General features: G+C 36.7%; 4 protein-coding genes across 4 annotated transcripts in view; 2 read left to right on the forward strand and 2 right to left on the reverse strand.

Moving 5' to 3' along the window:
• LOC123664924 (actin-binding LIM protein 2) overlaps window positions 1-566 on the forward strand; it is an 85,415-nt gene extending 84,849 nt beyond the window's left edge. Inside the window, exon 18 of the mRNA XM_045599293.1 lies at window positions 255-566. Coding sequence (XP_045455249.1) covers window positions 255-368 — 114 coding nt within the window. The 3' untranslated portion in view covers window positions 369-566. The remainder of the gene's footprint in view (window positions 1-254) is intronic.
• A 2,174-nt stretch (window positions 567-2,740) lies between these two features.
• Window positions 2,741-12,751, reverse strand: LOC123665023. Its single transcript, XM_045599384.1, has 4 exons — window positions 12,680-12,751; window positions 6,277-6,418; window positions 3,390-3,481; window positions 2,741-2,881 (listed from the first exon to the last, which is right to left on the reverse strand). The coding sequence occupies exons 1-4, from the start codon at window positions 12,732-12,734 to the stop codon at window positions 2,826-2,828; spliced, it is 345 nt and encodes a 114-aa protein (XP_045455340.1). The 5' UTR covers window positions 12,735-12,751; the 3' UTR covers window positions 2,741-2,825.
• A 770-nt stretch (window positions 12,752-13,521) lies between these two features.
• LOC123665143 (mitoferrin) overlaps window positions 13,522-23,317 on the forward strand; it is a 43,908-nt gene continuing 34,112 nt past the window's right edge. The window contains exons 1-2 of the mRNA XM_045599488.1: window positions 13,522-13,923; window positions 19,752-19,837. Coding sequence (XP_045455444.1) covers window positions 13,807-13,923; window positions 19,752-19,837 — 203 coding nt within the window. The 5' untranslated portion in view covers window positions 13,522-13,806. The remainder of the gene's footprint in view (window positions 13,924-19,751; window positions 19,838-23,317) is intronic.
• On the reverse strand, window positions 18,253-19,306 carry LOC123665022 (general odorant-binding protein 69a). The gene has a single exon (XM_045599383.1). The coding sequence runs from the start codon at window positions 19,279-19,281 to the stop codon at window positions 18,877-18,879; it is 405 nt and encodes a 134-aa protein (XP_045455339.1). The 5' UTR covers window positions 19,282-19,306; the 3' UTR covers window positions 18,253-18,876.

Genomic DNA, 23,317 nt, shown 5'->3' on the forward strand with positions numbered 1-23,317 from the left:
AATCTAGCTTTCTCGTCTCACCATTTTTCTCTATCTCTATATCTCTCTGTCCACATATTAGTCCACAGTTATCTTTTTAAACCTTTGTCAAAAACTTGCAGTTCAAAAGATAAAAGATAAAGACTCAAGAATGTTCAAAATCTCAAATCTATACTTACAGAAACTTTGCTGACAGGTGTAATTTTTAAATTCCCGTGATTAAAATCTTTTAGTAGCTGTGCGATAGCGGGACTGATGAGTGTTCCTGTCCACAGCGGCACCTGTCGGACGCGGAGTTCGAGGCCATCCTGCAGGTCGGGCGCCAGGACTTCTACCGCCTGCCGCAGTGGCGCCGCAACGAGCTCAAGCGGCGCGCGCGCCTCTTCTGAGCTCCCCCCACCCCTCCACCCCCTCCCCATCGTCCACTCCCTCTCTCCTCTCACTTTGGAACTCGTCTAAGTTATTTATTCCTCCGTGTCTCGTCTCGGGGAGAACCGAGCCGTTGCGATGCGACTCGCGTGTCGCGTCGAGCGGCCGATGTAGCGCTTCGACTGTTCGCGTTTAAGAATAATAATATATTGATATTATAAAGATTTTTTTTTCACATAGTATTTAATCTTAAGTATGGTGTGTGATTCACCGGTACGCGAGCGGAAGCGAGAGTTCATAGAACTCTGTCGGGTCACTTCGGTCGTAAACATTCGCCGGCCAGGGTCCAGGCTCCGGCTCCAGACTGAGAAGTGATATTTTTAATTTAGAACCTATGGTGCTTTTTACGTGTGAAAATATTGAGACGTTGGTTCCGATATTATAATCGTTTACTTTTTTAAATACTAGCATTATATTTAGAGAGATTTATTTTTTTCGAGGGCTATTACGAATCGTCTCGCCAGAAAGACTCGACGAATATGCCAACGGCTAATAAATCTCTCACCTCCGTTTCGCAGACGATATCATCTTTGCGGAGACGTTGGATGAGCTAGGCCAAATGCTGGCCGGCCTAAACGAGTAATCCCGACGTGTCGGTCTCGGTATGAACTTGGACAAAACGAAAGTTATGCTTAACAACCAAGTCATACCGAGACCGGTATCGGTGGATGGTACCCTTCTCGAAGTTGTTCAGGATTATATTTACCTAGGCCTTATTACTATTCAAATAGGCCGCAACAACTTCGAGAAGGAGGCCTGGCGCGATCTCGGGGAGGCCTATGTCCAGCAGTGGACTGCAATAGGCTGAACTGACTGACTGATTACATTTAGATCGATATCTGTCCGCACGAACTAATTCGCCTTTCTCCTTCACACACGCACCGGTCGGTCTCGTCGCGCCAAGAGCCGGACCCCGACCGCGCAGTTACGTAGTAACGCCGTAGACACATAGATGTAACTAATAATATATCGATGCCTTGTATGTATATGTATAGAAGAGATATATGGCCGTGTGCGAGCGTGACCTCCGTTTACTTTAGTGAGAACCAAATATATCGATTATACGCAGGGGGCGCAGATCGCGGTAGGTTTAGTGCGGCCGCCGATAGATGTCGCTGTGAGAGCTGCGGCGCCGGACAGCTGCTGACAAACACCCGTCAACGTCCTATCTGTCAGCTACTGCGTACTGGAAGTTTTGACGCACGCTCTATACGAGTTCTATTAACGTTGTATCGTAACTGTCAAAGTCGCAGTCGGATAGGACATTGTACGGGCGACGGCGGAGCGCGAGGTCGAACTGACGCGCGGCTGACGGCTGTGTGTGTGCGTGTGCGTGTGGCGAGCGTGTGCGCGTGTGTGAGTGCGTGTGTGTGAGCGTGTGTGTGCGTGGGCGCGTGCGCGTGTGCGTGCGGCGTACTTGTGATCATAACGATTGTTTTTAATATTATTTTAGCCAGATATGAGTAAGGTGGCGACTAGCGCGCGTGAGTCCGCTCGTCGTGCGGTTATTGTTTTTAGATAAGTGTATTTATGTGCTATTTCAAATTAATAAATGATAGAATTTTTAAAATTATTACTACCTAATGATCGGTGTTTTATGAGATGACCGCTTCGAGGTCGAGAGCGCGGGCGCTTCCCGAGCCCCCGCGCTCGCGTCGCTCGACGGTGTGCGCTTTTAGTTTGTCGATAATGAATGGTATTGAGCGTCGACTCTGTATCGTGTAAAGTATGTACTGTACCTATTTTCCTATTTTGTACGGCTTAATGTAAAGTGTCGGTCGAGAGTTCGAAGATATTTAGGTTTGCCTTCTTTATGTTAAGAAGTGAGCTTTGTATTACACGTGTGCCCGGACCTCGCCTCGTCCGTGCGAGCTGTTGAGGTTGTATTAAAGAATATATCGTCAGTGTATATGTTAAAATATACTTGCCAGAGGTTTATCCGTCGGTTGTATCAAGTGGATAAATGATTGACAAGTTTTTATTTAATTGTTAATATTGAAGAGTAACCGATTCTTATACCGCTATTCTTTAACTGCCTCCATTCTGATACAGTTAGTGGGTATTGTGACATGCTATAAGGTATTCTATAGTAGGTAAAAATAATTATTTTGCTGGTCAAAAATGATAATTTCAATAATAGAACATTTTTATTATTTCAAGTCCTTATTTATGGTTAATCGGTTACTCTTCTTTTCTTATTAATTTGTTGGGACAAATAAAACTAGTATCTGTAATAAATAAAACTACGAACTGGAGCACCAAGCGAAGGCAATTTTGTCAGTAATTTTCAAAGCGAAGAGAAAGATGCTTCTAAACAATAAAATTGCATTTCTGACTAACAAGTGGTTTTTATTACATCCAACAACCCTAATAATACAATATTAATAGCAGTCGGTGGCTTCGCATTGTTCCATCTATTACGTTGGTCTGTTGTAAGTCTTACAGAAGGACTCGAATATCGGCAGCTCGTTACCTGTGGACATTTAAAAGTCGTCTGTGGGCCATCCATTACATCTTTGTGGAAAAGAGGGAAGTCCAGTCTTAGCATTATGTCCTCTATAACTTTAATTAAAAAATGGAAAAAGTGATGTATGTTATACTAGCGACCCGGCCCGGCTTCCCACGGTTGCAAAAAACTATCAGTGTTCCTCTACTATATCTCTACTCTGCATGTATTATAATCCGTTGCGTAGTTTTAAAGATTTAAGCATACAGACAGCGGGAAGCGACTGTTTTATATTATGTAATGATATACGACTTGGGGGACTTCGCCCTTGTGTATGGGCAATTTACTTCTTTTAAAAGTACATGCACACCCATAATCAGATTGAAGCTCGTAATGTAATCGAAAGAACAAATAAAGACACGATTTTAATAAAAAACTACTTTTACTATTTAACAATGGATCAAATGTACCGCACTCGCAGCGTACTCGCAAATCCTGTTAACCTCTACCACACAACAACGTGTCAATAACTCACGCTCGACCCAGCCGTGGTGCTCGTGGCAGTCGAAGCGCATGGGGCCGCAAATAGACTCGTACACGTCCGCGCGCGAGCAGATCACATCCGCCCTGCGACCATAGATTATACACTTATGTAAGCGACCACAACCACGCACGGGCTACAGGACTGCCATCCGCCATACGCAGTGCGCCGAGCCACGATCATTGGTCGGGGGGCAGTGCACCGAGCAACGCTTCTTGGTCGTTGCGCAGTACACCAAGCAACACGTCTTGATTGATTTTAATCATAGATACAATATTTTAATTGTTATTTTAACCGTCATTTACATTTTAGTATAACTATAACATCGGATTTAACATATCCACATAAAATATAGGAAGCTAATACGTAACTAAAGCTAATTATACTACAGCATATTAATTGACATTTATTACAATAATGCTTGGCTGATTTCCTAGTGACGCATGAGCATAAATTAACTTGTTATTTAGGTACATTATCAATTGTGAAAACATTTTATTTTAATATCGTAACATAGATCGATTAATGTTGTTTACGTAGAAGAGGGTCTAGCAAATAATTTATTTATCGAATGTAGAGTCATTCGGGGCAACTGTGCGCACTTTTGCCTTTCAAACGATACTGTGTCTTAAATATTAAAGCTAAAGAAATACAAAGTTTATCCTTGAAAAGAGCATTTATCAGCCTATAAATGGAAATTAAAAATTAAACAAATTTAAAGTAAATCTTTATGCAACAAACAATTAAAGAGAAAAAATCGGAATGCGTTCACTCGACCCATATTGCGGGTAACTGTGCGTATCACTATGGGGTAAGTGAACGCGTATGGGGTAAGTAAACGCATTATTCAGTAAAAAGACAAACAATTACAAAAATATTATTTTGGGGACAATACTGTCTGGAAGATCCTATTACTAATTCAGTCTTCATTTTTAGTCACAAAGGTAATTTAACTTAGTATATTTTTTCGAGCTCAATCATATTTATCTCAATCACAAAGTTAACTGTCAGACACCATGCAAATACTTTGTGATGAGCCTCAGTCCGCTAAATCATCACGGGGTCTTTTCTGAGGGTAAGTAAACGCTGGTGGGATATATTGGCCATTAATTCTCATGCAGCAAACTGCTGTCACGGTGACACTTCTCTTTGCGGATACAACTTTAGCCACTACCTTCTTTCCTTTTTTAGTAACCACCTTTGGAGTTTTCTTTGGCACTGTCCTCATACCAGTCTAATCTACATTGAATATGCGACGGCTGAAATTTGTATTTCTCATACAATTCTTCTAAGTTTTTGTAGAATCGGTCAACTTGAACTTTATTAAGCCCCATAGCTCGAGACAGACTGGTTACTGCAGATTGTCGGATAACTAGTTCAGCGTGACGTTTTAAAAAACATGCAACCCAGTCACGCCCTGCTATTTTTGAAGAATGATCAAATATGTTATCGATATTATTCAAAGATGCATAATCATATGCCAATCTCCATAAATCAATTATGGTGAGTCCAAAAAATATTTCATCCATTTTCTTACAATGAACGATAAGAGGAAGCTCTTGTTCATTATCGAATGTTGGCATAAAACGATCCATTGAATTTGCGAGTTCATTCAGTTTAAGCCTCTTGTGCAGGATTTACTTACTTATGCCTATGGCGGTAGCATCAGCTCGTTTACTTTTTCCATTTCGGATAAGTTGTTTAGCCCTAGCAAGTTGTTGTTCTGTCACTAGTGCTAGTTCAGGTTTTTTCCTTATATATGTTCGCGGCATGATGATCAACACTGTAACATAAAGAAATCAAAATACATAAGCACCTTCAAGAGGTGTAATTAGAATTTTATCTGTAAATCATTTAAGGAATTATGCCATCTAAAAATTTATGAAGGCACGGGTAACTGTACGCGTGCGCACACTTACCCGCGCACACTTTCCCCAGGAAGTCTAAATACAAATAAATGTTGATACAGATTTAGGCAGCGAACATAACCTGAATATTATTTTTCACAAATCTACTACAATATGCTTATTATCAAGCAAAATATGACTTACCTTTAATGGATTCAAAACATAGATGCAACACGAGTTTCCAAAATGCCAAAAATTACCAATGAAACTAATAAGTTTAGTTAAAAACGCATCAGAAGTGAATAAAACATTATGTGGTGCAATGTCATGTCACAATTAGTTGGCCGCTACGGTGTCTTTCTTTCACTCAAACAAACCACCCCTCCCGCGCATCTCATTCTGGAGGTATACACGGTGCGCTCGCTTACCCACTGCGCACGGTTACCCCTAATTACTCTAAGGATCGTTATCAGATGCTTATGGTAACAACCATAAGTAAAAACCTTAAGTGCACTCCGAGTGAAAGTGACAAGAACATATACACAACAAATAAGAAATCACTGCTACCTACTTACTATCAGAAACAAATATGAGTTATACTCTCATAATGAGAGTATAAATTCGAGGATACAATTGGAGCGAGAATCTCATGACTCATTCTTTGGCGATGCGTGTGAAACGTAGTGTGAAGAATCACGTCGGCCATCGAAAAGGGAGGATCCTCCGACCAGACGGGTGTTGTGTCTGGCGGGCTAACGGCCCCACGGTTGTTGTCGGGATCTTGTATATATACTTATTCACTTTGAAAACTCTGATAGCGCGATTTAGCATACGTCAGTTTTTCTCTAATTACATAGTTTGTAGTCGTTCGTATTTCGTGCGATAGATGTCGCCACAATTCTTTCAACAAAATCATAACTATTGAAGTTAATAGGTCGTTACCACTATACCAACTGAGAAAACTAGAACATTTGTTTGACACATGTGCCATCATAATTAAACAAAATAAAGCTAGGAAGCACATATCAACTTACTTCACCACTTCCCAGCAGTTGAGCCACTCCTTCACGCAGTCGGTCGTGTTGAAGCTGCCGCGGTGCAGAAGATCCATTTGTATGTACTTGAAGTGCCGCGGTGGCGCGAACCCGAAATGTTGTCCGCGTGTTATGGCGTGTTCTACATCACATTGTTGTTATAAGAACATGTCACGCGAAGAAAATTATTTTTAGATAACAGATGGAAAGATTATCATTTTTACATAAACATCGCTAGTGAATAAGCTGTGGCGGCTACGGCACTAAAGAATTTAGCCACCCCCTCTCTTCCCGTGGGTGTCGTAAGAGGCGACTAAGGGATAAAACCAGGTTCCACAACCATCTTGGAACTTAAGAAGCCGACTGATGGCGGGATAACCATCCAACTGCTGGCTTTGAAATACACAGGCCGAAGACGGGCAGCAGCGTCTTCGGTGCGACAAAGCCAATACTGCGGTCACCAACCCGCTTGCCCAGCGTGGTGACTATGGGCAAAACACATGAGTTCACGTTATTTTTGGCGTAAACTTGTGGAGGCCTATGTCCAGCAGTGGACTGTATAGGCTGTAATGATGAATAAGCTGGCAGGTCACATGACGGAGCATTTTGTCGGGGCTACGGATCTTTCGTCGGGTTCAGAATGGGCAAAGAAAAATAGGAAGGAGCTAGATATGGGGAAAAGCGGCTATTGGCTAATCTGTTAGACTAGGTACTTAAAATTATGGATTTATCATAAAATTTAACTGAATATTCTGTTGTAGGTAAACCAGACAAAAAATATTACTCTCGGAATTTAATCAAATTAAAATCTTTACTATACTTAGATAAAATAAATATACTGTTTTACGATTATTTATCGATTAATAATTTAATATAATTCATTTAAATATTTTTAACCGAAGAAATAAAATGTTATCATTAACAATATTTTTAATCTGTACTTAAACACTAACTATAAAATACGTGACGACATTTGTGGGATCAAGTATTGGCCGCGTTCCACTAAGTGTTCGCAACGCCTGCATCATATTTTCACCATGCCGTCATATTGCGAGCACACAGTCGACACCTGACGCTTAATAGTGCCCAAATATGCGTTCCATTTATAAAATTCACCCACAACACCCGCGGCGTTTTTTACGTTAGTGTAACGGCAATTTTAGCGGTCGATATAGATGGCGTTGTGGGCGTTAGGTGGAACAAGCCCATTGTTATTACTCCAAATGACGTCACGCGCTCTCAGATGACATAACGTGGCGATGTGGCGGGTTTTTAAACAAACAATATTTACCTAAAAGGCTATAAATAAATGAAATTTTACTTTTATGGAAATAAGTATCCGTAAAAATCAATTTAAAACGCTTTTTGAAAATTTATCCGATCCCCGATATCTGATCCGATATTGATTTAAAATACACAAAACGCGCCTAAGCATTTAATCATGATTTGTTATAGATACCCTTTAGGATTATAACTTAATACACCTAATTCATATAACGCTAACGTTTTAGCCTGTGTTATCCCACTGCTGGGGGCATAGGCATCTTTCCCCATGTAGGAAAAGGATCAGAGCTTAATCCACCACGCTGCTCCAATGCAGGTTGGCAGATATATTCCTTACTATGAGTAACGATTGAAAAGAAAGAAGAAAGAAAGAAAGAAAGAAAGACATTTATTTGAGACACATACACTGCTTACAGACATACAACAAACACAATGAGAGCACAAATACATTAAAAAAGTAAAAAGAAAAAAAAAAAAAAAAAGAAGTCAAAATTAAGTAAAAATGTAACTAAAAATTTAAATATTTGATTTAAAATAAGAAAAGTAAAATTTTATCAAATAAAAAAAGAATTAAAATAAAAAATAAAGCGAAAAGAGTAATAATAAAAAAAAAAGCAACAAATTCATCTACCAAAGTTATTTACACCTGTACAGCAGTGCACCGTCACAAAAAGGATGGCCACTCAGCACTTGTGGAAATACGGGGACCATAGTAAGATCCCTAAATTTCACACGCTGATTTTCAGTAGCCACCTCGGGTACCATGCGAACGACAGCGGCAGCAACCAATAAATAGCATCCAATAATTCAGCAAGACCATACGTAGTAACCAAACAATACCAAATATTATAAAGTACACATATAATAAATATACATCCATACACAGATACACATATAGATACATCATGTACACCCACATACACATCACACATCACACACTAAACATCCCTTTCAGTCATTCTTTTATTTTATTAAAAAATAAGTAGGTACCGGTGGTACAGTCGTTTATCATTAATCGGCTCTTACAAGTTCTGTACCTGTTCCTTAATTAGGTATTTTTTGTATATTGTTTTAAAATTGACAATCGATGCCAGCTCCCTTAGTGGCGGTGGGATATCATTCCAGATTTTGGCCGCAGAGTATTTAAAGCATCCCCGGTAAGCGGCGGAGTGATGTCGGGGTATCAGCATCAAATAGGAGGTCGCTCTAGTATTATACTTCTTATTACAATCTTTTGCCCAGTTTAGTTTCGAAAAAAGATATTTAGGAACTTTACTTTTAACTATACCAAACAGCAATGTAGCGAAATGCAGTTGCCTTCGACCTTCCATTCTCAATAGACCCTTTTCATTGAGATATGGTGTTACATGTGTGCGCGGGGGAATGTCAAAACAAAACCGAGCACATGCATTCTGGACACGTTGTACCATGTTTTTCGTGCGTTTTAATAATCTAGGGCCTATCACAATGTCAGCATAATTCAACTTTGACAAAACTAGCGCCTCGCATAGCCTTACTCGGATTTCAGCCGATACAAAAGGTCTGATCTGATATAAAACCTTCAATCTGTAAAAGCAGTTTCGTACAGTTTTAAGGATTTGCTCTTCGAATCTAAGATGTTGATCCATTATAACGCCCAAATTCCTAGCCTCACTAACCCGTTCTATGTCTACATTGTTTATTTTAATTATAGGTGCTTTACATGTTATCTCTTTAATCTGTTTGGAGGTTCCCAAAATTAAATACTTCGTTTTGTTTGGGTTAAGTACCAAACCGTTACTTTCTGACCATGCATATATATTTCCTAGATCATAATTAAGCTTGTCTACTGCACTTAAAGTGTCGTCTGCTTTAAAAGAAATGTAAACTTGTATGTCGTCGGCATAGGTATGGATACTTGCTGCACTCACATGCTTTTCCAGGTCGGCACAATAAAGTATAAATAATAAAGGACCCAAAATTGATCCTTGCGGAACACCCCTGTTTATAAATCTAGGTCTCGAGTGAACTACAGTTCCATCTTCATCCATTGTCTCCACTACTTGTGTTCTATTCTTTAAGTAACTAGAAAACCACTCGACAGCATCTGAAGAGAGACCATAGTAGTGCAATTTAGAAAGCAGAAGCGGTATATTTATGGTGTCAAATGCACGTGAGTAGTCTAGTAGCACTAGAATGGTTCCCTCCCCTTTATCTTGCGCATTCAATATGTCATCTACTACATCTATAAGCGTTGTTACGGTGCTATGATTTTTACGGAAACCTGATTGTTTTTCTGGGAGAATATTGTTGGCTTCAAGAAATTGTGAAAGCTGTTCATGTACAATTTTTTCCAGAATTTTCGACATACATGGTAGGATGCTTATAGGTCGCAGATCTTTTAACTTTAAGGGGTTATCGGTTTTAGGGATGGGACGAATAATCGCTTTTTTCCATATGGATGGAAATGAATTCGTTTCAATTGATTTATTTATTATATTCGTTATCACGTTTAACGTACAGGGGAGGGACATGATCAACATGTCTAAAGAAATTCCATCGCATCCGATAGCATTTGACTTCAGACTCTTTATCGTTCTCAAAACAGTGTCACTATCAACGACAGAAATGCTAAATATATTTGTAAAATTACAATGTGACTGAAAATACGTAATATCAAAAATAGAAGCCACTTGCCTGCCTGGTACATCCAAAAAGTAGCTGTTGAGTTTTTCGGCGTCTCTAAGACTTGATGGCAAAATATGGCTTTTTTTAGTCTTAAATGCTACGTAGCGCTTTAGATTTTTCCATAAATATGCGGAATTTTTCAAGTTATTGTTTATAAAAGTTTTGTAGTATACACATTTCTCTCTGTAAATCGCACTTTGAACCGTACGTTTGAGATTTTTATAAAAAACAATATGATTCTCAGATTTAGTCGCCCGCGCCCTCTTGTGAGCCTCGTCTCGTTTCTTCATCATTAACTTTATGTTGTATGTAATCCAAGGATAACCAACGTCTTTAAAATGGCGTAGTTTTAATGGTGATAATATATCAAATACCTTTAGCATCCTGTCATTAAGATCTGATGTCATGTAATCAACACCTTCTGTCGGTTGCGCCTCAGGCCACCCTATGATATTCATTAATTCAGAAAATTCGTTATCGTTTATACCTTTTAGTTGCCTAAAGTAAATGCAATTGCTATGTTTTGTATCTTTACGGACACCAACTTCACAGGATAGTATAGCATGATCACTAAGTGAGCACACATAATCCACTCGTACTCCTATTGGCTGTGTATTAGAACATATGAGGTCGATCAGGGTCTCACTATGACTGGTAAAATGTGTAGGGGAATCTACATATTGTTGCATGTTAGTAACTTTCAAAAATTCATATAACATTCGAGTCAGCGAACTGCTTTTACACAAAATATTTATGTTAAAATCACCAAGCAGGAATATGTGGTCGTAACTTGTCAGCGAAGCAAAGGTATCTGTGAGTGCGTCCAAGAAGATACGTGCATTCAACCAAGGTGGCCGATAAGCGGTGCCGACGATGATACGTTTACCTTTAACTCTGGTACTTACCCACATCTGTTCGACGATCGGGTTTTCTGGATGCGATATTACCTCTACAGACATGCCTTTTTTAATATAGTATCCGACCCCACCCCCACGACTTCGGGATGCTGCGACGGGCCGAGGCTTGTGACGTAGACGGTAACCAGGAACTATAGGCGCTCGTCCCTCCTCGCCCTCTTTAAGCCAAGTTTCATTTAATGCCAGTATATCGAGTCGATGACGATCTATTGCCACCACGAGCTCATCATGGCCCGTCCCAAGCGACCCAACATTTAAAAAACCAATCCTAAAATTTTGTGATTGCATCATCACTATTCAAATGAACAAAACTTCCTGTGTTGTAAAAAGCAAGCTTTAAATATATTTAAAAATGTGTAGCTAGGCAATATGCAAATAATACTATACCCATAGCACGTATTTAGTATAATTTTAAATATCTCATTTAATTTATATAATAATTCAAAAAATATTTTGTATAAAAGATACATACTACATAGTATTGTTTCAGTATATGGAATATATAATATGGCTATAACGTAAACAAAATTTACCATAATACGTTTTTAGATTAAATGTAGAAAAACAAAAAATATAAATAATAATATATATTTTATACAACAGATACATATCCAATAGTATTGTTCTATTTTTAATATATGAGTTATGTAAGGTGGGTATAATGTAAACAATATTGTACTCACAGTATTTATTTAGGTTAAACGTTAGCATAACTTTAAGTATAAAAAATATTCTATACAATAGATGCATATTTATTGGTATTATTTTAATTTTAATATACTGGTTATATAATGTGGGTATAATGTTAATAAATTTGTTTTCATATGTAATTAGTTTAATTAGCATAACTTTAAGTATAAAAAATATTTTACACAATAGATGCATATTTATTGGCATTGTTTTAATTTTAATATACTGGTTATATAATGTGGGTATAATGTTAATAAATTTGTTCTCATATGTAATTAGATTAAAAGTGAGCATAACTTTAATATTAAATGGTTCAATATGTGGTTTATATAAGATAGAAAGATTGCTTAAACATGCTACTCTGTAATGATGAGATAGTACACTGCTGCACAGGTGCGACATGAACAAAGTATAAATACAAACACAATAACAAAACATAAACACTATTGGTTTTAATACAATATTAATTATAAGAAAATCTTGTCTGGAATTTTTATAAATAAGAAAAATGTTGCAGTAATCAATAAAGTTTACAATAACAAAAATTTTTTTAGCATATTTTAAGAGTAATGAAAAAAAGTATGAATATTTAACCGATTGCTATCAAGTATACATGATAACAACCGGGACCGAGAGCTTAATGTGCTCTCCGAGGCACGGTGGGGAGACCCACAAAAGACTAACAACCAGACCGGAAATAAATATTTGTATGAACAAAGATATCCAGTCCGAGCGGGAATTGAACCCACGACCATAAGTGTTAAGACGGCACCAACACGGCACACGCACTATTATACCAGAGCGGTTGTCACACTTAATACAGATAAAAAATTAATATCATTTACCATAATGAACAACGTCAATAACGAGAAGTGAACAGAATATTGTAAGCACATGCATTATGTTTAACTGCCAAATGAAATCTTCATATTCATCGTTTATGCATTGCTCAGTGCTAGCTGTGCCAATTAACCTTCCTAATGGAAGTCAATACGCAATATCTATTCAATTAACTGATAACTCATTAACTACTTTTTCTTAATTAGAAAGACAATAAACCATGGAGAAATGTAATTGCTAACAAATCAATACATTAGTAAAAAAAATTTGATAGACAATGACCGCGTTCCATTAAGCGTCCGCAACGCCCAGAAAATCCATTCTATCGTTCGACCTAAGGACGGTGGCCGTCGCGAGCGATCGCTCGACGTCATAGATGACGTCACACCCATCTATCGTTATGCCTCTGGCAGCACTGCTGCCGCAGCAGTAAATTGAAAAGAAAAGCGCAAACATTATGCCGACGTACCCGCACTAGCCCACTACTGTTGTTGCAAGACCTGCGTAGAAGACTGTGGATACAATAAAAACTGACAAACGAACAAAGATAATTTTAAAGACTTTTTTAATGGTACAAATTATATATTTCAATCTAAAACTATTATATCCAGTAATTTTACGATAGTCTTTAGTACACGTACTAAATACTATACCAGAGTGGTTTCGTGATTAATCATAAAGAACGTTATAAGTTAAGAATTGTACCAAATTATACGATAGATGGTAACAACATTAAATTTTTGACTTTTATTTAACGATTCCCTAAAATATATTCTTACGCAATGATACAAATATAATCTGTAAAAATATTTTTTTTTCATTTGGCAATAAGGGTCTGATTAGTGTAACAGAGTATAAAACTATAAATTCTATAAAATAAATAGGTAGATTAATATTGCTAAATAATTTTAGTATATGGTAACCCGCTACAGACAATCGCGCGTGTTAATCACATCGCACTGCACGAAGTCAATTTCGATTGTATGTTCTGTTGATCTGTTCTAAATTTTGGATGACTGTGACGAAAATAGTGTAGCGAAAATGACATTGATATATTGGTAAAAATAAAAAACCCACCAACTTACCCGGATTGTGATTATTTTGTAATAAGTGTTAGTATATTGTGAGTATTATGAACTTTGAGGACTATGAAACCCTTCCGACCCAGAGCTCCATCACACACATGACCGCCGGAGCGATAGCGGGGGTGATGGAGCATTGCGTAATGTACCCTCTGGACTCCGTAAAGGTAAGCTCTCGGATCTCTGACACATGCGGCGGCTTGCCGCCGTGCCTGGGGGCCAGCTCTGCGACGTTGACAACCTAACCTAATCTTGCCAATGATCTGTCGGCTGACTTGTTACGCCACCAATCTGTTAGCTACACACAGCAGCACAGTTATATAAAAACCTTTCTACTTGAAATTTCGCAATTAGCGAAGGAAACACATATCTTTAATATCAATAACACTTACATTGGGTGGACATTTGTGATAATAAAGGGCCCAATTAATGATAATAAACTAGCTAAAATCCAGGTAGCACTTTATTATGACCCATGCAATGTGATGTGTGATGATTATTGAGCACTTATGGGACACATGAATTTCACTTTAAAAAAAAAACAGTTTTTACAATATACTTATTGATAAGATTATTTTTTATATTTAAATAACTCATTTCTCTGTTTAAGCTATTTATGTGGATAAATTAAACCAAAAATGTTACAATATCAGCATGTCTTTTAGCAAGTGACCTTGAGATACATAACAGTGATAAACAGATCTAAAAAATATTCAAAATGCATACAAATTGATACGTACACATTTATTTTTAGTGAAATTATAAATAGATGTAAATGTAAGTCATTAGTAAGCTAGAGAGGGTTTTTCAAGCGAGGCATGATTGTTGATAAATTTTGATATTGAATTTATTAATAACACACTTAAATATCTAGTAATTTATTAATAACACACTTTAATATCGCTAACTGACATTTATATTGAATTGATAATCATAAGAAGTTTAAGAATGTGTTGATTTACAATTATTTGAAAATTATTGCAAAAATGCAATTGCAAAATGCTTAAAAATATATACTTTTACAAAAAAAAAAAAAAAAAAACGAGAGCAAAAACCTGAGCTTGGAGTTTTCAAATTCTGAACATTTATTGTATTATTGAGAGTTCTACATCATTATTTTAATCTATGATTATGGGAAATATAGTATTTAGTAATATGCAATTACAAGTGTTACAGTAAAATAATTTAAGCTTAACTTTTAGTACTTATTGTATTTTGTTGAAAATACTGAATTATTAATTTTATTGATAACAATTGTGATTCATAGTTGCTGTCATAAAATATAATATATATTTTTGAGTTGAATAAATTATTATATGCACTAGAGCATAGATGAGTGGCGTTCGAGATAGTTGAAAACCATAAAGTGGAAATAATCATCACTTATATAAATAGCTGTACCCTGTGTGCGTTGCTATGCTTTGTTTTGTTCCTACCAAATTAGAAACCTTTGTGTATTCATGCACAACACTGCTGAAGATCATGACATGATCAAATGCATATTTTACGATTCTGTAAAGGACATACAAACAAACATTCCTTTTTATATATATATAGATAGATAAGGGTTAATGAATAAGAGAGTTGGCATTAATATTTATTGTATTTAAATATATTTATTAGCTATGGAGTACAGACTGCACAGTCTGTAATTTGTTAAATTGTAAAACTGTACTATAATGTCAAAACTATTTAGTACCTTGTATTTCTTCTATTCTTCACAGCTATGTCTTTATTGCAAAATGCCTGGGAATAAAATAAAAGTAGATAATTAGTCAGTAGTGCAAAAATGATTACCTTTTTAATATGCTTTTATTGGCTTGACTTGTTCGAGTGTATGTATTTATGTAATGTAATCTTTGAATTACATTTTACCAATTTAAAGAAGCCTGATTAACTTGGAAACCTCAGAAGTCACGCTTTACGAAATTACAATAGTTTAATTCTTTTCAGTATCCAAATTAAAGTGTGTTATTTTAGTTTTTTAAATTGTTAATTTTCATTAATACAAAACGCACATAAAACTAAACATAATCAGTCACAATCAAATATTTTTTAATTTAGTTCCTAAAAGTTACTTTGTTGCATAAATAGACTATTAAATTCTGTTCTGCTCTTTGCACATTAATTAAAAATGTGACTTTATCACATGTTGTTTTAGAATGAGTTCCTACACGTTGTTGCTATAAAAAAGTAATCAAAATAATATTTGTAACATCAGAATTAGCACCATTCTCATTCTATTACTTAAATTATCTAAACAAGGACAGTAAGCCTTTATAATAAATAACACATTTTTATTATACAATAAAAATTATTGTCTGGGTAATGTTATCTTTTGTTGATTCGTATGTTTTACATTTTGCCAGAACCGTTTCTAATGTCAGCATTTTGTTTGAACACATTTGCCATTTACATTAATATATTTGTAAACAATAGATTGTTGATGAAAGAAACTCACAATGGCAGAAATTATTATGTAATAGTTGATAATTGTTGTTAATGAGTTTTCATTATTGACACATTCCTGTTTACATTAATAAATAAATAAATCTTTCACACTCAACAAATGAATAGTATGGCCATATAATAATATATGTTACCAGTATAGTGTATAATTCAGGCATTTTACATAGATGACCACTCTGGTATAGTGATGTGAGTGCCGAGCACACCACTAGCTGTAGTCATATTTGAACAAATATTTCTTTCTGAACTTCGTAGATTCCACAATGCTTGAAGACAAAAGTCTTCGAGCAATGCGTCCTGCTTGTGTTAACATACGGAGCCGAGACGTGGATACTGACGAAGGGACTGGTCCACAAGCTTAAAGTCAATGGAAATAGGCTATGCTTGGGGTTTCTCTCAAAGATAGGATTAGAACTGAGACTACCCACGAGGCCTATGCCCAGCAGTGGGACGTTACAGACTGAATCAATCAAGTGTGGGTCATACTGTGAAATGTTAATTAAATTATGTCTTAGTGTATAATTAATGATTATATGTCTGTAGTTACTGTCCTTCAAGTTTGTTCTACAATTTTGATAAAGAAATTTGAATTTATTGTTTGAGTACAATGCAAAGAATTGTTTATTTTGAAAAATTAGTTATACATCAGTGTCGGCCTCATGTCTATTTTGTTTATGTATAGATATTAGTGCTCCGTAATAAACCATACGCTGTTATCACCAATTTACTTTTTCTTAATATAATCATTAAGTATAGGTACTTGTATTTAAAAAAAGAATGAACACAAAATGGCTTAGATATTGTCTAAGAAGAAGTGGCATAAATGCATAGTAGAACTTAAATTTCTCTTGAAATATTAAATATTATGCTCCAACAGAAATGTGGCAATATTTTATCTATTTGAACATATTTATGTTCCAATATATACAAAGTTGCAAAATTAAGTCATAAAAAGCAAATATACTTAATATGCTTAGCTATAACTTTAATTGATAAATAATGTGAAGACTTCGGTTAATTAATGTTACTATAAACTCGTAATTAGCTTTACTTAATTGCTCTTGTTGCTCCGAGGTATTTAAAATAGGTGATACATTTCAATTGTTTTTGATAAGTTCTGCATTCATTTACAAATTAGGTATAATTTTGTTAAATTATATGAGTTATGTTGAAAAGCCAAATTCTGTAAGTGTTATTTTCTTAACATTTGTGAACCTGTAACTCTTGACCAGTGCAGTCACATCACACATCACATCACATCAGTCTATCGCAGACCATTGCTGGACGTGGGTCTCCTCAAGTTCGCGCCGAATATCCCGGTTTTCTGTAATCTTCATCCAGCCTCCACCGGCAATCTTATGTAGCCGGGAATAGTGGAGCTGTCGGGAACTGAGGGCCGAAATTTTTTAATGCAGTTTGTGAATTCTACTCTGCTGTAGCCACGTAGCAAAGTGCAGTCCGCTTATGTGTTGCTAACTGGTAGAGGCATATTTGGATTAAGTTAGCTTTGAATTCAAATGAACGATATGTAGTATAAAATCTATTGTACTTACAGTTGAAGAATTTTATTTCTTAAAAAACTCTGTCATTCACTTTAAATACTTCCTGTACTTTCCTTACTGCCCGAAATGTAGTCGATAATATATACTATACTACATGATAAAGTAACATTTTGTGAATACTGAACAGTAGCCTTGTTTGATACAGAGAAAATATAAATCTTAGGCCTTACATATAGCCTTACTATTTATGACATAATCTTATATCTCCACTCTTTTTACAGTTACTGTCCTGGGCATAATTTATAGTTGACATCTGAGTGTTGTATCCATCAGATATCTTGGCTTGTAAAATTTAAAGTTATAATGTTGGATTTAGAGGTGGACATAGTGTTAGTTCTTTTTTCCTTAGAATTCTTTGAACAAAGAAGTATTATGTATACGATTTCTTTATTATATATACGTAGTAGGTTCTAAAGCATTTTGAATTGTCACATCTTGCACAAATGAAAAAAAAACAGCAGTAAGTAAATCAAGAAAGTAGTTTATTTGTTTTTAAACATTGTCTCTGCGGGGAGACGAATGAATTTTTCCTAGCATTGTGATGCATTACAATGTTAGAAACAATTCATTACACGATAATGGACCACATGGAGATGAACAGATAAAGGATCCTGTAAATACGTAAATAACATACTGTTTATTGTTTGCGATAAAAATATTTTGCTAAAAAACTTTAATTGTGATCTGTGCACATTGTATTACAACTTGTACAACTTACACCGTATGCAACCCTCCACGATTAATGGTAAAGAAACAGCCATCAGTAGTTTTAGATTAACTGATTATCGACAACAGTAATTTCTAGAAGGCCAGTTAGTTAGCGCCTGTTTCACCCCTTGTGGATAAAGTTAAATAAAAAAAAAAATAGACTTTCAACAGCAAGAGCGGGAATATGCCATTAGGACATGTTTTGCTTCAATTAAGAAACTGCAACTTTTAGATTCACAATTGCGAATAGAACTATGCCATTGATATACTGGAATTCGATAGTGATAATCAGCGTCATCTGTCAAACAGCGTTATCCACAACTGAAAGAGGCCCTTAAAGTTAATAATATAAATAAGAACGTAGTTGTTCACGCGGTAACTCTATATGAGGATGTAGTCGGACTTGCTGGCCTTTTGCCAGCAGGACTGCGTGAGGAAGGCCGTGTCGCAGTCGTCGGAGCCCTTCTGTGTCCCGCACGTGCGCAACTGGTCCGCGTGTTTGAGCAGCTCGGGAGGAAGGACGGCGATCACCGCCTCCACGTCCACCGCGCCCTCGGACATCATGCCCGCCGTCTCCATCACACACTTGATGTAGCACTTGAGCTTCCCATCGCCCATCAAATCCGCGCCCGCGTTAACCTTGTCGATCAGAGCCACATCCACACCGGTCTCGTCGACGCAGTTGTCTCTCAGCATCTTTGCGAGCTCTGCCATCTCTCCGTCTAACGCCAGTGTCCTTACCGTTAGGCTCATCAGTACAACGCACAGCCCGAAGTATCCTTCCATCGTAACGAAGTGGATGTTCTCGTGTAAATGTGTCGATTTTCGTAGTTTCAGATTTATATAGAAGTTCGCGACGTCATTTTTGCTAACCACATGTTTGAGTTTGATATCCAAATTATAGCCTAGCAGACATCAGGTTGATGATTAAGTCATATTGTTTGTTATGTCTGTTTTAATTTCTCCCGCGTACCGTAATTTTTTTATCTCTTCTTTTGTGGAGTCATGTAAAAAAATTACATGCGGCAAATAAATGGACACAAATTGATGGTTCGCTAAACGCAATCGAGACAAAAACTCGCTGCAGACTGTCATGCTAATAAACGACGTAATTACATCTAATCGAGTATTTAAAATTTATAAGCGGTTACAATACATTAAATCACTAGGGATTTCTTTATTTCTGCGTGTTTTCGTCAGATGCTCATTGTCAAGGTAATATCCATACAAATTAGTAAGTCGTTTGTTTGTCGCAGACGCGGATGCAGTCGCTTCGCTCCGCAAACAACGGCAGCATCTCGGAGACCTTCCGGTACATGGTGCAGCGCGAGGGCCTGCTCAGGTATGAACTACAGTACATTCTTCTACCTGCCCATTAGCCGTTTTTACTGGTACAAGAAATTGGAATAACTTGAAACGACAAGTTTACCTTATTCTAAGTGACTACCTGCGCCCGAAATACTCGTTGATTCAAAGGAGCCATATGTATATCGCAGGCTGAAGGAAGACTAGTTGATACCTACGCTTATGCTTCAGCCTGTAACATCCCACTGCTGGGCATAGGCATCTTTCTCCGTGTAGAAGAATGATCAGAGATTAATCCACCATGCTGCTACAATGCGGGTTGGTGGATTTATTCCCTACTATGAGTAACGATCGCTATCAGGTGTATATGATAACAACCGGGACCGACGGCTTAACGTGCTCTCCGAGGCACGGTCGGGAGACCCACAAGGACTGCACAAACATCCAGACTACGGCAAACATCGATATGGCTAATACAAATGTTTGTCATGTGCGGGAATCGAACCCGCAACCAATTGCTACAATTAATGGTCTTAATATTTGGTACTCTAATTGGTTACTGATTTATACAAAGAGCGACTGTCGTCTACCTTTACACCCAGGTTCTATAAGGTGAGGGTGTAAGAAGATTGTAGACATAATGTTAAATTTACTTTAATTTTGACCTTTTCCGAAAAATAAATGGTACGTAATCTTTTCGTAGTCTAACTCATGATGTTGGCAAATACCCCTGAGATTAGTAACGGGCTCTCAGTGACATTATCAAGTATCTACTACATTTTTCTTGACGTTGATAAAATCTACTTCAAAATTAGCTACTTTTTACATCACATTTTGAATTGTAAATTTAATTTTGAAAATATTTCTGTCCTCGACAGATAACTAATACGTTACGCGGAATTACGTCCTTTCGTATCTATCGCTCTAACTCTGCGTAACGGGTTCACGACTTATAGAAACAATTATGTTGTTTTGTAAAATTAAATTTGATATTTATATTCCAAACTAGCTGTGCCCGCGACTTTGTTCGCGTGGAATTAAGCAAAAAAATTATTGTTCAGTTTGCAGCTATAAAATAAATTTCTAAAATAAAAGCAGCCTAAGTCATTTCTTACAACATCAGCTATCTCTGCCAGTAAAAGTCCCGTCAAAATCGGCTATAATAGCTGGAACTGATGGACTGGACTGAGGAAAATGTTATTGTAGTATAATGTACCGTGTATTCATTCATATGCATTTAGTAAAAAGCGGTTATTTTAATATTACAAACAGACACTCCAATTTCATTTATTTGTATAGATGTAGCTGTCACCTCCGTCAAGTAAATCTCTCTTACTCTTGTCGGTCCCTCATGTCTGAGGATCATGGTCAGCACTAGGGTTGCATCTGAAGCGGATGATTTGCCTCCACCCGTCTCTGTCCATGGCGTCTCTAACGACCGTGTAAAACTTAGTAAAACAGTTAAATAGTCAAATCTAACTTCCCAATACGAATAATATCTTTCAAAATTATGTCCTCGTGTCCAAGATATTATAGCATTTAATAATTTAATAATTTAATAATTTATTTATTTATTTAATTTATTATTATAATAATTATTATCGATCGATCTTAGGATAATAATAACTTTATTCCGAATGAACTTAATATTTTTCTACTAACGCAATGTTACGAAGGATAAACGGAAATACACGGAATAATTTATCCAACACTCGTCAAGATTAGAGCCAACGGTTTTAAGAAAAACGAGTGAAAACGTTTTCTGTGATTTCGTTCACGACTATTTCATGGTTTTACCGGCTGTTTAGTCTAACGACGGTATATCGAAAAGAAAGTAAAAAATCACTACTTTGGAACAAAAAAGTTTAGCAAAGGTGTAGCGTATTGTGATGTTTACCAACACCTTGAAAGTTAAGACCTCATGGTGGCAATCAGTATGTAATTGCGAATAAACATTGAAGTTGTAGTGATGTACTGGCGCCACGCGGTTTCTTCCGCGTAATTTCCGATCCCGTGAAATGTCAGCATAAAAAGTAGCCTATGTGCTATTCTAGATCTCCAGCTATCTACGTACCAAGTTTCATTAAAATCGGTCCAGTAGTTTTTGCCTGAAAGAGTAACTAACATACATCCATCCTCCCAAACTCGCATCTATAATATCAGTCGGATGTACGACTGTACGCACATGCCGTGATCCACGTGCCGCGTGCCACGTGCTCTCCGAGTCGTAGAGAGCGGCGTGCACCTGCGAGCTCTCGCGTAGTTTCCTACAGATTTTCCTGTTAGGTTCAGACTAAACGAGCGTTCTGAATACTAATATAATCGCTACAAGCGTTTAGCGTGCATCTAAATATAAAATGTGTAGTTTATTGCATGCCGGACTTAAGGGGCTACACTACTTCAGCTCGAATTCAGATTTCACCCGTACCAAATACACATGAGAATTGAAAGGCTTGGTTGTTCATCGCGCGAATTATATGTATTTTCTCCCCACAAACATTATCAATAGCTATTTTTTTTAAAACGCAACATATAAAATGTTCTTCATACTTATTTCAATTACCATGCTTAATCTCAAGTCCATAACTTCTATGTTTACTGAGATATTAAGGTTTTATTTAATACAAAAATAGAGGTAACTTTGCGATTTTTTTGTAGCGAGAAAATTTTACGGAATCGTGTTTTCGAAACATATGAAAGATAGTTTATGTCTTTAACATTACCATACAGAAATATCAAACTTAAATATTCAGTAGCTTGGAAGATATGGACATCCTGCCGAGTGGAAAATACGCAATTTGAGGTAGCATAGACGCTCTAATTACTAAATTTCGATAAAAGGTACCACATCCATTGTAGAACTTTGGCAGACGTTCCGTCGTTTTGGAATTTTAATCCCACACGGTTCACGGAATAGTTATCAAAGAATTTGACAATTTTAAATCTGTAATTAAATTTTAAAGTTATAGCCGTTCTTCATATACCACCTACATATGAATTGTTTCGGGTGCTTAATAATTTTCTAAATGAAATCTAAAACAAACGTGCATACTATATCTTGTCATTTTCATATTTAACACAACTTTGATAACATAATCTATACTATTAGCTAATGGCTAGTGAGAAGGTATGGTAGTAAGCCATAACTGTGGTTATACAGCGGGCTTGTGGTCGCTGGTTGCCACTCGGAGGTTTGACTCTTCTATCATCTGTTATCAGCTGTTATCGTTATCGGAGTCAATTATCAAGTACGTGAGCGCCGACATACATATGTGTGCAATAAAATGTAATTCCTTATCAAACGTCGCATATCTATTTATTCTGTGCACTCTCATTTATTTTAACTTTTCATTACAAAATCGTTTAAAACTTTCTGTACGGAGTCTTAAATGATAATCGTTCTTATTGGCTGTCATTAGCAATCGGAAGTCACGACCAAATTATAAAACATCTTTCTGTGTTTCAAGTTTATAATAATAATAATATATTCATTTCGGGGCTAGCCCATATAGTGTTA

This window comes from Melitaea cinxia, chromosome 23, assembly GCF_905220565.1.
Source record: "Melitaea cinxia chromosome 23, ilMelCinx1.1, whole genome shotgun sequence".
NCBI classification, from domain to species: Eukaryota; Metazoa; Arthropoda; class Insecta; order Lepidoptera; family Nymphalidae; genus Melitaea; species Melitaea cinxia.

Coding starts and splice junctions, on each gene's coding strand:
- LOC123665022 (XM_045599383.1), bottom strand. CDS start 19,281: ATGGAAGGATACTTCGGGCTGTGCGTTGTACTGATGAGCCTAACGGTA.
- LOC123665023 (XM_045599384.1), bottom strand. CDS start 12,734: ATGCATGTGCTTACAATATTCTGTTCACTTCTCGTTATTGACGTTGTT. Junction 3,482..6,276: donor AACTGCTGGGAAGTGGTGAA/GTAAGTTGATAT, acceptor CTATGGTCGCAG/GGCGGATGTGATCTGCTCGC. Junction 2,882..3,389: donor GCACCACGGCTGGGTCGAGC/GTGAGTTATTGA, acceptor AAATGTCCACAG/GTAACGAGCTGCCGATATTC.